This window comes from Gavia stellata, chromosome 38 (assembly GCF_030936135.1).
Source record: "Gavia stellata isolate bGavSte3 chromosome 38, bGavSte3.hap2, whole genome shotgun sequence".
Lineage (NCBI taxonomy): Eukaryota > Metazoa > Chordata > Aves > Gaviiformes > Gaviidae > Gavia > Gavia stellata.
The window spans coordinates 96,051-113,047 of NC_082631.1; the positions used below are offsets into that span (position 1 = coordinate 96,051).

Sequence of the window (16,997 nt, forward strand, 5' to 3'; positions counted from 1 at the left end):
ACTGCCACTGTGATGTCACCGTTCCCTCTCCCCAAGTGACATCAGAGCTGTGCCCTCACCCCTCCCATTCCGCCTGTGACATCACCACTGTGGCATCAGCAGGGCAAGAACCAGGGGCAGACAGGAGACTGGGGGGGGGAGCGACACCCCGGGGTGGGGGGCTGCCGGGCTGATGACATCACACCGGGGGGGCGTCACAGTATTAACCCTTCGTGTACGCGGGGAGGTGCCGGGGGGGGTTGCGAGCCGCTACCCCGGCGAGGCGGGTGGGGGCCCTGCATGCCTGGGGGTCCCCCCCTATTTACAGCGGCGGGGGGGGGTGGGGGTGGGAGCTCAGCGCCCGGGGGGGGGCCCGGTGCTCCGAGGGGGCCCCAGTGCCCCCTCCCCGGGGGCCACGCTGGGCCCCACCACTACGATGGGCACCGGGGGCCCCGCCGGGGCGCCCCCCCGCCGGGCCTGCTCGTGCTCCTGCACCGGGCTCAGCGCCTTGGGGGGGCCCCGCGCCGCCCGCTCGGGCTCCTCACCCCCCGGGGGGGCGGCCTCGGCGCCGGGGGGGCCCCCCAGCAGGAGCGGCAGCTCCTGGCGGCCGAGGCGGCGGGCGGGGGGTGCGGGGGGCAGCCCCTCGGCCGGGCTCTCCCCGTCCCACTCGGCCAGGCTCTGCAGCGGCGGCTCGGCCGGGAAGTCCTTGCGGGCGGCCTCCAGGCCGTGCTTCCGGGGCACCGCCGCCGCCGCCTTCTCGGGGGGGCCCCGGCGGGTCAGGCGGGGCGACTCGGCGGCCTTGGGGTGCAGCTTGGCGGGGAAGGCGGGGGGCGAGGCGGCGGGCGGCGAGGGCGTGTGGGCCAGCGGCGAGAGCGGGATGCTGCCGGCCGACTTGCAGCGCGCCGCCCGGTACTGCCGCTGCAGCTTCGGGGAGAGGCCCTGCAGCGAGCTGGGCCGCAGGTGGGGCCCGGCCGGTGCCGGCGAGGGCGGCGCGCTGGAGCCCGGCGAGCTGCTGGGCGGGGAGGCCCCTGCGCCGGCCGCGGGTCAGAGCCGGGGCCGACCGGGGCCTCCCGCCGCGACCCGGCCCGGGGGGGCCCCGGGGCTGCGGAGCGCCCGCCCGGCCGAGCCCCTCGCGGCCGCCGTAGCCCGCCCGCCCGCGCCGTGACCCCTCGCGGCCGCCGTAGCCCCGCCCCGCCCCGCCCCGCCCCTCACGGCCACCGCAGCCCCGCCTCACCCTCCGCGGCCCCTCGCGCCCCCCGCAGCCCCGCCCCGCCCTCTCCCCATGTTCCCGCCCCCCGCCCCGCCCGTTGCCATGGTCCCTCCCGCCCTCCGCGCCCCGTTGCCATGGCGGCGCGTACCCGTCTCGGCGGCGCGCGGCGGGAGGGCGGGGTCCCGCGCGCGCGCGTGGGTGGGGGAGGCGGGCAGGCTGTCGGAGGAGGAGAGCGAGCGGCTCAGTGACGTCAGCGAGCGGCTCGTGTGCAGCAGCGACGCCTGTCGGGCCAGGTGCCGGAACAGCGCGCTGCGCCGCCTGCCGCGGGGAGGAATGTCACTGCGGCGGCCGGGCCCCGCCCACGGCCCCGCCCCCTGCTCCACCCGTTATCCTCCGCCCGGGCCCCGCCCCCGGCCTGACCCTTTGCCCCGCCCCGGGAGCCGGACCCCGCCCCCTGGTCCCGCCCCCCAACCCCCCGGTTCCCGCCGTTCCCCCCCGCCCCGTTCCCACCTCTCGTGGCCGCCCCCAGCGCCGCCCCGGCGGTTCCTCCGCGCCATCTTGGCCCGGGCGCTGCGGCGCCGCGCAGGGCCCAGGCGGATGGAGGTGTTCTCCAGCGGCGTCGTTGTCACCAGCACCTTCGTCCCGCTCTGAGGCACAGCGGGTCACTGCCACGCCCTGCCACACCCCGCCACGCCCGGAACCCCGGCCCACCCTCCCACCAGCACCCACCTCCCCATCGGGACCCACCGCGCCACGGTGACCTGGGACCCCACCAGGACCCACGACCTGGCCATGACCTGTGACCCCCCCATGACCCCACTGTGACCTCCTGGCACCCCTATGACCTGCCATGACCCATGACCCCACCACAACCTCTCACCCCGTGACCTTTTGACTGCATGACCCCCACATCCCCTGTGACATCCCCATGACCCTCTACCCCCTGACCCCATGAGACCGTGACCCCTCATGACCCCTGACCTTGAGGATGAGCTCGACGACCTCGGTGTGCACCAGCCCGTGGACGGGCTCCCCGTTGACATGGGTGATGAGGTCACCGGCGCAGAGCCCCGCCTCCTGTGCCGGGCCCCCCTCCTCCACGTGCTGCGCCCGCAATGCGCCGTTACCGACAATGCACCGGGGCCGCGCTGCCCCAGCGCTCCCCGTGACCCCCCCGCGATCCCTGACCCAGACAGCACAACGGACGTTGCACACACCTCAATGCCCCCCCAACGTCCCCCAACGTCCCCCCACCCACACCGACCCTGACAATGCGGTGGGCTCTGTGCACGTCCCCGTCCCCCCATGTCCCCCCCATGTCCCCCTGATGTCCCCACCCCACCGTCCTCCCTTCCGTCCCCCTCTCCCTTGCTGACCCACGCAATGGGGTGGGCGCTGCTCGTGTCCCCCCACGTCCCTCCACGTCCCCGTCCCCCAACCTCCACCCGTCCCGCTGACCCAGACAACGTGGTGGACGCTGTAGACGTCGCTGTCCCCCAGGTAGACGCGGATGGCGCGCAGGGTGAAGCCGAACTTCTTGCCGGGGCGGGGGATGGCGATGGGAGAGCGGGGGGCGGCCACTGCCGGGGCCAGCTCCCGGCCCGGGGACGAGTCCCGCGAGGACGGGTCCGAGGACAGCGACCGCGGGGACATGGGGCTGCCCAGGGGAGAGGAGCCGGGCGCCTCCCCTGCGCCCCGCCGCTGGCACCGCACCCACGGACACAGGTGTCCAGAGCACCCGCTGCCCCCCGCCCATGGGTCTGGGGGTCCCACCACCCACAGAGACCCAGGCATCCAGGGGAGGCCCCCAGCCCCCCACCCCCATGGGGACCCAGGTGTCCACGAGCACCCCCCCCAACCCCCCACCCCCCAGGGGGAACCGGGTGGCCAGGGACCCCCCACCCTGGGGACCCAGGTGTCCAGGGGACCCCCACCACCCATGGGGACCCAGGAGTCCAGGCTGCCCAGCAAGGGGGAATGGGGCGTCCCGAGGGGATGTTGGGGCCCTGAGGGGGTTTGGGGTCCCGGGGCTGACACCCACCGCTGGGGATGATGACGGAGAGGGCAGTGGCCGACGCCGACTTGGTGACCTTCCCGGGGCCGCGGGGGCTGCGCTTGTCAGCCCCCCCCTCGGGGGCCACCCCCGGGTGCCGCGGCCGCCGCAGCCCCAGCTCAGCCCGGGTGGGGGGCAGGTCTCCGGCCCGCGGCGCTCGCTCCCCTGGGGGGACCGGCTGGTGAGGACCCAGGTGCCTGGGACCCCCCACCAGGGACCCAGGCATCCGGGACCCCTCACCCCCCAGCCGGGACCTCGGCATCCAGGACTGACCTGGCTCCTCGCTGGGTCCATCTGTGGGTCCATCGCGGGGGGGGGCACTGTTACGGGGGGCTGGCCGCTCCTCTGGGGGGGCCCCGGGGCGCCCCGGCTCCAGCAGCGCCGAGAAGCGGCGACGGGCGCCCAGGGGGGGGCTGCCCTCGCCCTCGGGGGGGGCCCCCTCGGCTGCCGGCGGGCGCTTCCTGTGGGGACCCAGGTGTTTGGTGGGGGCTGACCATAACCCCCCACACACACCTTCTGGGGGACCCAGGCGTTGCCCCCCACCCTGGGGACCCAGGCGTGACCCCCACCCAGGTACCCCGGTGTTCCCCCCCAGGGACCCCGGTGTTCCCCGGGGACCCCAGCATGGGTCCTCACAGCTCGGGCGAGGCCGTGCGCCAGCCGCGGTCACGGGTGAAGCCATCGCGTCTCCCCTCGTCCCGCGGACGCCCCTTGGCCGCCTTCGGCTCCTGCTGCTGCGAGAGCTGCTCCAGGCTGCTGTACACCTGCGCACGGCACCACCTCGCACCCGCTCGCACCGGGCTGTGCACGGGGGTTTGCACGCGTGCGACTGCGCGAGGGTTTGCACGAGGCACCCGCACTGCACAGTCCATGCACGGTCCTGTGCATCCCCTTGTACCCACATCCCCCTGTCCCCACCCTGTCCCCATGTGCCCCCACCCCTCTGTACCCCCCCGTGCCCCCACCTTGCTGAAGCGGGGGGAGCAGGACGAGAACTGCCGAATCTCCACAGGTTCGTCCTCCGTCGTGTCCTCGTCCTCGTAGGAGGTGACGTGGGGGTACCGATCCGAGCGTGCTGGGAGGGGGGGCGTGGGTGAGGGGGGGACGCAGGGTGGAGGTCCCACAGGGTGACCCCAAGGGGGGGGCTCAGGACCCATAGAGGGGGCCCATGGGGGGGTTGCTGGGAGGGCCCATGGGGGAATTCCTGGGGGGGTCCCATGAGTGTGGGGGGGCTAGAGGGTCCCCCAGGGGTTTGTCCCTGGTTGGAAGTCCTGGGCAGGGTGCATGGGGTGCCAAGGGGGTGTCCCCTGGGAGGGCCTGTGGGGTGGTCCCCAGGGGTCCCAGGGTTGGGTCCTGGAGGGGTCCCGAGGTGTTCCCGGGGGGGTCCCGGGGGTCCCTCACTGTCGAAGTAGCTGGTGTCCTCCTCGGACTCCAAGTGCGGCACAAACTCGGCTTTCTGCCGCAGCAGCCCCGTCCAGTCGAGTGCCGCAAAGAAGCCATGAGCCTTCACCTCCTGCGCCCCCCCTGTGGGGACAGAGATGGGGTCAGTGGGGGCTTCAGCCCGGGGCGGGGGTGTCGGGGGGGGTGTGTGTCTCACCGGCCCCGAGGCGCCGCAGGGGGTCGGGCTGCAGGAGGCAGGAGATGAGGTGCTGGGCATCGGGGGGCAGCGCCTCGTCCCCCTCTGGCCACAGGATCTCGTCTGACATGGGGGTGACGGGGGGGACGTGTGAGCACGGGGTCATGGCTGCCAGTCCCATCACGTCCCCGTGTCCCCATGCCCATCCCTTTACGAGGGATGACCTGCCCTGTCCCCATGTCCCCATCCCCATGTGTCCAAGATGACCTACTCCATCCCTGTGTCCCTGTGTCCCCGTGTCCCCCCATGTCCCCCTACCTGAGATGACCCGTTTTGTGTCTCCATGTCCCCATGTCCTCCTGTGTCCCCATCCCTGTATTAGAGATGACCTGCCCCATCCCCCTGTCACCCTCGTCCCCAAGATGACCTGCCCCATGTCCCCATGTCCCCCCCCGTACCTGAGATGACCTGCCCTGTCCCCCCGTCCCCTTGCCATGTCCCTCCCATGTCCCCATCCCCGTCCCCGAGATGACCTGCCCTGTCCCCCCGTGTCCCCCCCCCGTGTCCCCCTCCCCGTACCCGAGATGACCTGCCCGAAGAGCTCCTCGGGGGTGTCCCCAAAGAAGGGGACGCAGCCCACCAGGAACTCGTAGAGGACGATGCCCATCGCCCACCAGTCCACCGGCTTCCCGTAGCCCTGCCGCAGGATCACCTCAGGAGCGATGTACTCGGGGGTGCCGCACACCTGCGGGCGGGGTCAGCGCCAGCCATGCCCCACCACACCCCAACGGCCCCACCCCAACGGCCCCGCCCGGCCCCGCCCACCTGCTTGTCACGGAACTCGCGGGCGTCCTTCTCCATGTGGCCCTCGTAGAGGTTGGTGGTGAGGCTCATCAGCCCCATCTTGGAGAGCCCGAAGTCCGTCAGCTTCACGTGGCCCAGCGAGGTGATCAGCAGGCTGCGGGGACCCAGGCGTCTTGCAGGGACCCGGGTGTCCAGCATCCTCCCGGCCCTGCCCCAGACTGTCCCCCCCCACCCCCCGGGGGGCCCCGGCATCCGGGCGTACTTGTCAGGCTTGAGGTCGCGGTGGACGATGCCATAGTTGTGCAGGTACTCCAGAGCCAGGACAGTCTCGGCGAAGTAGAGCCGGGCCAGCTCCAGCGGCAGCGCCCCGATGTGCTTCAGCAGCGTTGCGCAGTCCCCGCCTGGGACAGGGGGGACACGGGGGGGGACATGGGGGGGACACAGGGGGGCACAGCAGTGTGCATGACAGCATCACCCACCACCACCCAGCACATCCCAGTGGGACACAAAGCACCCACCCAGATGTAAAGCACCGTGTCGGGATGTAAAAACACCCTGTTGTGACATAAACCACCCTGTCGTGACACAAACTACCCTGTCGTGACACAAACCACCCCACATTGCAATGCCTGGCTCCATATTGCAATGCCTGGCCTCATATCATGACACACAAGCCTGTATTGCGATGCCCAGCCCCTCATTGTACCACCCAGCACCGTATCATGGTGCCCAGCCCCATATCACAACGCCCAGCCCTGTATCATGATGCCCAGCCCCATACTGCAATGCCAAGTCCTGTATCGCAATACCCAGCTCTCTGTCATGACACCCAGCCCTGTATTGTGGCACCCAGACCTGTATCGTGATCCCCGGACCCATATCACAGCACCCAGCCCAGTATTGCAACGCCCAGCCCCATATCACGATGCCCGGGCCCATATCATGACAGCCAGCCCAGTATCACAACGCCTAGTCCTGTATCGTGATGCTCAGCCCCCTGTTGCGACGCCTGTCGGCCCCGCGCCCACCTTCGACATACTCCATGACCATGCAGAGGTGGCGGCGGGTCTGGAAGGAGCAGAACATGCTGACGACGAAGGGGTTCTCGGCGAAGGTGAGGATGTCACGCTCCACGAACGCCTGCTCCACCTGGTTGCGCAGCAGCAGGTTCTGCTTGTTGATCTTCTTCATGGCGAAGCGCTGGCGCGTGGCCGTGTGCCGCACCAGGTACACCGCCCTGCCGGCACAGCCGCGCGTCACGCCGCGCCAGGGACCCCGGCGTCTGGGACCCCCCCGGGCCCCCAGCGCCCAGGGCCGCTCACCCGTAGGCGCCATTGCTGATGAGCTTGATGGTCTCAAAGTCGCCTTCGCCCGGCGGCTTCTTGGCCCTTGGGACGATGCTGCGGCCCTGGGGGGACACGGGGTGACACGGGGACATGGGGGGACGCAGGGAGGGACACACAGAGACCCTGCCCCAGCGCCCACCTCGGCCCCTTCCTCGGGCTCCGGCGTGTTGCTCCCGCCGCTGTCGGGCTCCTCCAGATGCACCATGTCTGCAGGGACAACGGGGTGTCACGCGTGTGCAGGGACATGGGGTGTCACACGTGTGCACCCTCAGCGCACAACACCCCACGTGTGCACCCCTCAAGCACGCGCTCCCCGTGCACGCTCCACACCCCTGCAGACCCCCAGCGTGCAAGCTCCACGTGATCCATGCAGGCAACCCCCGTGCATGCTCCCACACGCGTGCGCAGCCCTGCCCACCCCCACAGGCGTGCAGATCCCATGTGCACACACCCTCCCGTGCAAGGCTCCATGTGTGCACACTCCCGCACACGTGTGCTTGCCCCTTGCATGACCCCACAGGCGTGTGCAAAGCCCGTGCCCCCCCCGCGGCCGCTCGCACACACGTGTACCGGGGAAGGGGTCCCGTGCCAGCCCCAGCTGCCCAATGATGTAGCGCGGGATGTCGGCCTTCAGCAGCCCCTCGCGGGCCTGGCCCTCCGCCGCCGCCAGCAGCTGGTAGAACTCAGCCGGGTCGAACTCCTGCGCCGACACACCCCGGCACGTGTGTGCACGGGGGACACGCATCGTCACACGTGCGCACACGGGGACGTGCACCAGCACGGTGCAATGCACCAGCAGACAGCGGGGGGCATGTGCTGGTGCGCACGCGTGTGTGGGTGCACATGGGTCCGCACACGTGCGAGAGCGTGTGCATGCGTGTGAGCTCACATGTGCGCACATGCCGGGACACACGTGTGTGTACCAGGACACGCGTGCATGTGTGCCTTTGAGCCCAAACACGCGTGTGCACGTGTGTCGCTGTGCCTGCGCCAACGCGCAGAGCGCACGGGGGAGCAGGCGTGTGCCTGCGTGCACCAGCGGTCATGGGCGAACGCACACGCGTGTGCCCCCCGTACCCCCCGGCCCCTCCCGCCTTTGTCTCGGTGGTCCCCGGGATGCGCCGTTGCCATGGCGCTGCCCCGGCAACATGGCTGTCACCACGGCAACGCCAGCCCTGCCTCCCCATTGGCTGCGCGCAGGGATTGGCCAGGGCGTTGTCAGGGTGACCGGAAGGGCTTCGTCCGATTGGACGGTTGGGATGGTGCAAAATGGGATGGGGAGGGGGATGCTGGGGTGGCTGTCCCAGCGCCCGGGTCCCCTGGGGACGGGGCGGTCCCGGGGGACTCACCAGGCACTCGAGCAGCCGGGCAGGGCGGGAGATGATGATGAGGAGCTTCTTCACCAGCTGGGTGATGAAGGCCACCTCCTCCGACTCCGAGCGCTCGTAGGCCTGGGGGGACATGGCAGGGGGTCAGGGGGTCCCAGGGGACCTGGGGGTCGGGGAACGCTGGGAAGTCACATAGGGTCCTGGGGGGTCCCATGGGCCCCGGGGCATCCCCTTGAGTCGTGCTGGGTCCAGGGGGGTCCCACTGCGTCCCTGGGGGGTCCGGTTGGGTCCCCTTGGGTGCCCTTGGGTGTCGAGGGTTCTCACTGGGCCCTGTATGGCCCTGGTGGGTCCCCATTAGGTGCTGAGGGTGCCACTGGGACCAGTGGGTGCTGTTATATCCCTGTTGGGCCCTGCCAGGTGCCGTTGGTCCCATTGGGTCCCTTGGGGCCCTGTTGGGTGTCACGGAGCCTCTTTGGGCCCCATTGGGTGCCAGTGGGTTTGTGCTGGGCCCTGTTGGGCCCATGTTGGGCTCTGTTGGGTGCCGTTGGGCCCCGTTGGGCTCTGTTGGGTCCATGTTGGGCTCTGTTGGGTGCCGTTGGGCCCCGTTGGGCCCACGTTGGGCTCTGTTGGGTGCCATTGGGCCCCATTGGGTCCGTGTTGGGCTCTGTTGGGTGCCGTTGGGCCCACGTTGGGCTCTGTTGGGTGCCGTTGAGCCTTGTTGGGCCCCGTTGGGTCCCTCGGGGTCCCATTGGGGCCTGTCGGTCCCTGTTGGGTCCCTTCGGGCGCCATGGCTCACGTCCTGCAGCAGCCGCTCCATGTTCTCCTGCAGCTCGTAGAAGTAGCCGGCGGTGATGAGGCCGTGCCGGGCCTTAGCCAGGCAGTCGCGCGCCAGCTCGACCAGCTGGTGCTGGATGAAGCTGAGGGCGCCGTCGGCCAGTGGCGTCCCCCCGGGGCCACAGCCCCGCACGAACTCCTCCAGCCGCTCCTCCATCTGCGCCGTCGCCTGTGGGACCCAAGCGGACAGGCTCCCCACGGCTCCCGACACCCCCACCGCCTCCCCGGGGCCCCCCAAGACCCCATAGCCTCCTCCAGTGCCCCACAGCCACCCCAGACCCCCCTGAGCTGTCACACCTCCCCTCCAGGAACCTCAGAGCCCCCCTGATCCCCATAGATACCTCATAACCCCCCAGGACCCCCATAACCCTGCCAGGACCCCGCAAGGCCCTACAGCCTCCCCCAGTGCCCCTTAGTTGCCCAAGACCCCCCAGAGCCGCTCCATAACCCCACAACCCCCACAGCCCTCACCCAGAACCCCCCAAGACTCCATGTCCTCCCCCAGTCCCCCATAGCTCCCCACACACCCCACATCCCCCCGGCCCCACCTTTGGGAACCTCTCCTTGTAGACATGGTTCATCATCACGATCTCGTTGTCGTGGGACGAGGGCGAGCGCCCGGGGCTGGGGGGGCACTGCTGGCACCCGCGGGACCCACAGCATCCCCCCCCGCCCCCAGCATCCCCATTGCTGGCACCCGCGGGACCCCCAGCATCCCTCCATGGCATCCCCCATTCCACCCCCCTGATGTCCAGTGGCTGCAGTGTCCCCGTCACCCTGCTGTTCCCCACCCCACTCTGCCCCATGGTCCCCTCCTGCTCTGGGTCACCCCAGACCCATGGTGTCCCCACCCCCACGGTGCCCTGATTCCCCCACGGTCTCCACAAATCCCTACCCCCCCCCCCCAAGCATATGGCATCTCCAACCGCATGGTGTCCCCAGTGGTGTCCCCAAAGCCCTGGTGTGTCCCCCAACCCCATGGTGACCCCCAGCCTGCTGGTGCCCTGATTCCCTCATGGGGTCCCCACATCCCTGCCCCCCCCCCCAGCCACTTGGGGTCCCCAACCCCCCAGTGCCCCAGCCCCACCTGAGGCTGCGGGAGCGGGGGCGCGGGGCTGGCCCCCCCCGGGCCCCCCCATCCTCCTCGGCCAGGCTCTCGGAGCTGCCGAAGTGGCGGGAGAGGAAGCGCAGCTCCTCTGGCGTCGGCTGCGCCGGCAGCTGGTGCAGGCGCTCCTGCGACGAGCACGAGGACTGCGCGCCCGCGTCACCCTTCCGACCCCCGGACCCACACCACGCCCCACGGACCCCTCATGGACCCCCACAGACCCCCTATGGACCCCCCCATGGCACCCCACGGGACCTATGGCACCCATGGGGATCGCTGACCTCCATGGACCCACCATGGGCCCCCGACTGCACCCCATGGACCCCCCATGATGCCCCACTGCACCCCACAGGGACCCCTGGTCACCCACCACCCCCTCCCCAGGCCCCCCATCGGTGGGACCCACACCTAACCGCACCCCCAGACCCCTGCTGGGACCCACCCACATACCCCTGGCCAGCTCCCCCCAGCCCCCCAGTGACCCCCCCATCAGCCACCCCCCTGCCATGGGGAGGGCACCCCAGCGGGTCCCCTGGACGTGGGGGGCTCCGGGGCCCCCAACTCACCGAGACGGTGGAGCTGGGGGTGTTGGTGCCATAGCCGGAGGAGGGCAGCGAGGCCAGCGACCAGCGGCGCCCGTCAGCACTGGGGGGGCAGGGGGTGTCAGGGGACCCAGGCGTCCGGGAGACCCCCCCCGCCCCTGAGGTGGGACGGGACCTGGGTGGTGATGGGGGGAGGTACCCAGGGCCCCCCCGCACGCCCGGACCCCCTTACCGGCGGGAGGAGGCGAAGGAGAAGTGGGCCGGGTTGCTGGGCGAGAAGTTGCGGGGACTGTCCAGGGGGCTGCTGCCTGAGGGGGGGCACGGGGGAGATGACACGGGGGTGATGTCACCACCGCCCCGCCCTGACAGCCCCGCCCTGACAGCCCCGCCCTGACAGGCCCCACCCACACCGGAGGAGGCGGGGCCAAATGGATGCAACCCACCCCAGGGGAAAAGGGGGGTTAGGAGGGACCCCAGGGGCTGGGGGGGGCCCAGGTGCTTTGGGGGTCCCTATAGGTACCAGGGAGGCTGGGGGGGGATTGGGGCTGGGGGGGCAATGGATCCCTTGTGGGGACCTCAGAGGGTTGGGGGGGGTCTTTCTGGGTCCTTGGCGGGGGCTATGATTCCCTGAGGCTCCCTATGGGCCCCTTTGGGGGGTTCTGGGGGGCCTTGGGGGGTTCCAGGGCCTTGGGGGGGGGGGGTTGGGGACACCGGGGGCGGTGTGGGGGCACCGGGGGGGTCGGGGGATCTCACCGATGTGGCCGGGCAGCGGCGAGTGGGGCCGCGGGAGGGTGGGAGAGGTGCTGGTCAGGATCAGGCTCTTCCGGTTGCTCGTGCGGCAGCTGGGGGGGGGGGGGCGTGGGGAGGGGGGCTGGGACCCCCCTCACACCACCCCCCCATACCTGTCCTCACACCCGAATGCACTCACAACACCCAACGGTGCCGGGGGGGGCACCCACAGCCCCCCCCCCCCGCAGGGGGTGCAGGAATGGGGGGGTCGGGGGGGATCGGGGGGACAGTGGCCGTGGGGGGACTCATGGGGCCGGAGATGGAGGGTGAAGGTGGAGGATGAGGAAGGAGGGCTGAGGGCTGGAGGACAGGGATGAAGGAGGGAGGAGGATGGGGGGAAGAGACGAAGGGTGAGGATGAGGATGAAAAAGGACGAGGATGAAGGATGAGGATGAAGGAGGGAGGAGGACGGGGACGGGGATGAGGATGGGGAAGGGACGAAGGCTGAGAATGAGGATGGAGGGGGGATGAGGGTGATGGTGGGGATGGAGAGGGATGAAGGCTGAGGATGAAGGCTGAGGATGAAGGCTGGGGACGAGGGTGGAGATGGGATGGAGGATGAGGATGGCGATGGGGAGAGGAAGGCCGAGGCCCCGGTTACCTCTTGGTGCGGCGGAACATGCTGCTGCCCACCAGGATCGGCATCGGGGGGGCCGAGAGCCGGGGGGGGCCGGGGGCTCCGGGGCGGCGGCGCCTCGGCGGGGCGGGGGGGGGCCGCGGCGGCAGCGGCTGCAGCGGGGCGGGGCCGGGGCGGGGCCGGGGGCGGGGCCGCGGCGGTGGGTGCAATGGGGGCGCAATGGGGGGGGCGATGGGGTGCGGGGGGGGTCTCACCTGCTGCTCTTCCGCGGCAGCGGCAGCTCCTTCTGCAAAACGGGGCAGAGGGTGGGGGGCGGCCCGCACCCCCCCGGACTGACCCGGGCCCCCCCGGACAGACGCCGGTCCCCGCAGCAGCGCCTGGGGGGGCACCCCGGGCCCTGCCCCGCTGCTGGGGGGACCCAGGCACCGGCTCCGCCGCGTCCCCCGGGGCCCCCCTATGCCTGAAGCCCCCCCAGATCCGGCTGCCCCGGACGCCCCCCCCCAGCCCTGCAGCCCCCCCCGGTGCCGACCCCGCCCGGACCGACCTTCCCGGTACCGGGACTGCATTGCCCCCCTCCCCGTACCCGCCCTGCCTGGTACATGTCCCCCCCCCGGCCGGGCCTCCACCCCCCCCGGTACCGACCCCTCCCCGGTACCGATTCCCCCCCCCGGTACCGACCCCCCCTCCGCCGGTACCTGCAGCCGCCGCCGGCGGATCACGCCCGAGTCGTCCATGGCGCCGCCGCTGCCGGTGCGGGGGGGTCCCGGCCCCCCCCCCGCGCCCCCGGTGCCCGCAGCCCCCCCTCAGCCGCCCGCCGCCATCCTCCGCCGCGCGGGACCCCCGGGAGCGCCCCGCCCCGCGGCCCCGCCCAGCCCCGCCCCGCCGGGGGGACCCAGGCGTCCGGGGGGGGGCGGCCCCACCCCGGGGGGGTTAACCCCTGCGCTGCCACGACCCCCCGCGGTACCGGGACCCCCCCGCGGTACCGGGACCCCCCGGAGCTCTCCGCGGTGCTGAACCGGGCGCGCTCTCCAGGCCGGCGCCTCGGTCCCCTCGGGAGGGGCCCCGGACCCCCCCCCCGGTGTCGGGCCCCCCCCGGGTTAATACTCGGGCAACACGGCAGAGCCCCCCCCGCGCCACGAGCCCCCCCTCGCCTCATTAGCGACATCACAGCACCGTGACCCCCCTAAAACCGCACCCAAAAGAGTCGGGGGCTTCTCAGGGCCCCCCCAGTGACCCCCCCGGATTAGACCCCTAATCCCCCGGGATTGAGGACACAGCGATTCCCAGGCGCCCGGCCAGGACCGATTAACGGGGGGGGGGGGGCACACAACAGACACCTGGGTTGCCTTCCCCCCGCGGGGGGAACAAGCTCATGGGGGACCCCCCCCCAAAGCCAGGGAGCCCCAAACGCTCCCCCCACTCCAGCACAGCCCGAGACTGTGCAGCCCACCCCCCGCAACCCCACAGACACCCCCAAAAGCTTCAAACACCCCCTGCCCCCCCTTCCCTGTGCCCCCCCCCAATTTCACAGGGGGAATAAATGAGTCTGTTGCTCCCCCAGGCCCCCCCCCCCGCAAAAAAAGTAGATTTGGGTTTTTTTACCATTCTTTGTTTAAAAACAACCACTTGCTTTATTGGGGGGGGCGTTCTGGGGGGGTCACAGCTCAGCCAGGGGCCGCAGTCTGCGCTCATAGAAGAAGCGGTGGGGGGGGCGCCGGGGGGGGCCCCGGGCGAAGTAGGAGAGCAGCGAGGGGGGGGCCTCAGGGTCCTCTGCGGGGTCCTCGTCGGCCCTGGGGGGCAGAGGTCAGGGACCTGGGGGTGCGCCAGGGGACCCGGGGGTCCGGGTGGGGGTTCTGCCTGCCCCCCCCCCCCCGCAGGGCAGGGACCCCTGTGTCCCCCCATTGCATGGGAACAGCCCCCCGCCCTGGGTTCCCCCACTGCACAGACAACACCCGTGTGTCGTCCCCCCCCCCGCAGGGGTCTGGTCCCTCCCAGCCCCCCCGTGGCACAGGACTCCCCTCGTGCCCCCCCAGTTACACAGGGACCCCACTCCCCCCCATTGCAGGAGCAGCCCCAGCTCCCCCATAGCTTCCCACTGGGGCCCCCCTCCAAGTCACAGCAGCCCCTGCACCACCCCCCCACCCCAGGCCCCCCCCGGGCCCCCTGCCCCCGTACCACTTGACGGGGACCCCCCCGCGCTGCAGCAGCTCCCGCGCCGTCCCCCAGCTGAAGCGCACGAGCTGGGGGAACCCGAAGACGGGCTCGAGGTGCCGCCGCAGCCACTCCTTCGTCTTGGGGTCTGGGGGGAGGACCGTGAGGGGCGCCCGGACGCCGGGGTCCCCCAGGAGCCAGGCCCCCCCCCCGCGCCCCCCCCGGCTGCTCCTACCGTTGGGGTACCCTGAGCCGTAGTCCCGGTCGATGTCCCCCAGGTCCTCCGCAAACTTCCAGTGCTTCACGGCCCGGTCACGGGCGACCTAGGGGAGGCAGAGGGATTTGGGGGGGCCCAGAGGAGTTGGGGGGGTCCTGGGCCTCCCTGGGCCCCCCCTGAAACTCACTGCCCTGGTGTGCAGCTGGGGCTGGGCAGAGCGAGGGAGGGTGTGTGTGGGGGACGGCCCTGGGGGCCGGGCGGGGGGGGGGGGGGTTGCTGGGGGGGTGTCAGTGCTCGGGGGGGTCGGTGCCCACCTTGGCGCAGATGCTGGCGGCGCTGACGACAGGGAAGAGCCCGTCGGCTTTGGGGCGCACGGTCACCCCCAGCCCTGGGAAGCGCTGCCGCAGCCTTGCCTCGTACTTGTCCGCCAGCCCCACTGTGTCCACGAACACCTGGGGGACCCCCCAGCCCCCCCAAATCACTCCCAGTTCCCCAAAATCACCCCTGGCTCCTTGATCCACCCTGACCCCCCCCAGCACCCCAAAACCTCTGCAAAAGGTCCTCAACCCCCCCAAACCCCCCGATCTCTCTGCCCAAAAGCACTCCTAAAGCAGCCCCAAATCCCCCCACATCAATCTGGACCCCCCCAGTGCTCCAAAATCCACCCTAAGTTACCCCCAAACTATCCCAGACTCCCCCTGCACCCCCAAAATACCCCAAACTCACCCCAAACCAACCCAGATCTCCCCCCCGGAGCCCCAACTGCCCCCCAAACTGCTCAGCCCCATGAGGGAAACTGAGGCACAGAGGGAGGAGAAAGGTGGGGTTTAGCCTCAGCCCGGGGCCCCCCCAGTTCCCCCTCCCCGCACCTGGGCTGCCCCCCAGCCCCCCCCAAACCCACCTCGGCCACCTGTACCCCAGAATCCAGCGCAAATTGGATGAGGCCCTCGGCCGTATCCTGGGACAGCTCGTTCAGGTTGTACTTGGGTCTGGGGGGGTCGGGGGGGCGTCACCCCCCAGCACCCCGAACGGGGAGCCGCCTCCCCCAGCACCCCAAACTGGGGGCAGAGGGGGAGGAGATGGAGACTGCAGGAACCAGGCTCGGAGGGTCAGGGGCACCCAAAGGTGCTGGGGGGGGGAAAGGGGGGACCCAGAGGGGTCTGGGGGACCTCGAGGGTTTTTTGGGGGGGTGGTGTGTGTCTCACTTGTGCTGCATGCGGGCAGAGACATGGTCAGGGGGTTTGGGGAGCCCCGGGGGGTTTGGGGGGCCCCGGGGGGTTTGGGGGGCCCTGAGGGGGGTCGGGGGGGTCTCACCGCTGCTGCATGCAGGCAGAGGTGTGGTCAGGGGGTTGGGGGGGCCCCAGGGGGGGTTTGGGGGGGCTCTGGGGGGGGTCTCACCACTGCTGCATGCAGGCAGAGATGTGGTCGGGGTGTTGGGGGGCCCCGGGGTGTTTAGGGGGGCTCTGGGGGGGGTCGGGGGGGATGTCTCACCGCTGCTGCATGCAGGCAGAGGTGTGGTCAGGGGGTTGGGGGGGCCCCAGGGGGGGTTTGGGGGGGCTCTGGGGGGGTCGGGGGGGGTGTCTCACCGCTGCTGCATGCAGGCAGAGATGTGGTCGGGGGGCAGCACGTGCAGTGCCCACCCCAGGACGTCGCTCGCCGCCTCCAGCAGCCCGAAGCGCCGCTCCCGCTCCCCCTCCGACAGCGTCTTCGAGTCTGGGGGGGGTCGCGGTGAGGGACACCCCCCCCCGCACCCCCCAACTCCCCCGGAGACCCCCCCCACCTCCCCCCGGACCCGCAACCTCCCCCGTGCCGCAATCCCCCCTTGGGACCTCCAACGCTCCCCCCAGACCCCCCCCCGACCCCCCCGGCCCCCCCAGACGCCCCCACCTGCCACCCCCAGCGCCTCCAGCTCCTCCAGCTTCTCCACGGGGCAGTAGCAGATCCCATAAACCATCGGCCCTGCGGGACGGGACGGGACGGGGCGGGGGGGGTGAGACCGGCGGGGAAGACACCCCCCCCCGCGCGCCGCCCGGTGCACCGGGACCCCCCCTCCGCGCAAAACCCGGTGCAAGCTGCGTCCGCGCCACGTGCGGCCGCCCCACGTGCAGCCGCCCCCCCCCCCCCCCCCGGGCCCCCCCGGGCTCACCCAGCACCGGCCCCCGCCCCGCCTCGTCCACGCCGAGCGCGCAGGGCCGGTGGCGGCAGAGGGGGGGTACGGCGGAGCCGAACCGTCCCGCGCCCGCCGGGTCCCGCTCCAGCCGCGCCAGCGCCATCGCGGGGGCGGGGCCTGCGAGGGCGGGGCCCGAGGGGGCGGGGCCTGCGGGGGCGGGGCAGACGCGCAGCCCCCTGGGAGCCGTAGGCTGCGGAGGGCACCACCCCCCCCGGGGTCCGTCCAGCCCCAGGCAGGGCGGGGGGGGTGGGGGTGTCCCGGGGGTCCCTCGCGGTTCGGGGGGGCCCGGAAGAACCGCCCCCTCCCGTCCGGGAAG

The 16,997-nt window shown here is 71.8% G+C and overlaps 2 protein-coding genes across 2 annotated transcripts; both read right to left on the reverse strand.

Moving 5' to 3' along the window:
* Positions 1–333: 333 nt before the first annotated feature.
* Positions 334–12,211, reverse strand: MAST1 (microtubule associated serine/threonine kinase 1). The gene is made up of 26 exons (XM_059833026.1): positions 12,168–12,211; positions 11,531–11,619; positions 11,010–11,085; positions 10,802–10,880; positions 10,218–10,381; positions 9,679–9,754; positions 9,093–9,299; positions 8,318–8,419; positions 7,539–7,668; positions 7,108–7,175; positions 6,945–7,030; positions 6,651–6,859; positions 5,885–6,023; positions 5,644–5,776; positions 5,398–5,563; positions 4,840–4,941; positions 4,644–4,766; positions 4,208–4,317; positions 3,879–4,006; positions 3,516–3,703; positions 3,231–3,407; positions 2,648–2,877; positions 2,171–2,293; positions 1,700–1,836; positions 1,338–1,507; positions 334–1,007 (listed from the first exon to the last, which is right to left on the reverse strand). The coding sequence occupies exons 1-26, from the start codon at positions 12,209–12,211 to the stop codon at positions 334–336; spliced, it is 3,930 nt and encodes a 1,309-aa protein (XP_059689009.1).
* A 1,589-nt stretch (positions 12,212–13,800) lies between these two features.
* RNASEH2A (ribonuclease H2 subunit A) lies at positions 13,801–16,784 on the reverse strand. The gene is made up of 8 exons (XM_059833085.1): positions 16,658–16,784; positions 16,399–16,470; positions 16,098–16,224; positions 15,413–15,500; positions 14,826–14,963; positions 14,530–14,617; positions 14,319–14,442; positions 13,801–13,933 (listed from the first exon to the last, which is right to left on the reverse strand). Exons 1-8 carry the CDS (start codon positions 16,782–16,784, stop codon positions 13,801–13,803), a joined length of 897 nt encoding a protein of 298 aa, XP_059689068.1.
* Positions 16,785–16,997: the final 213 nt, after the last annotated feature.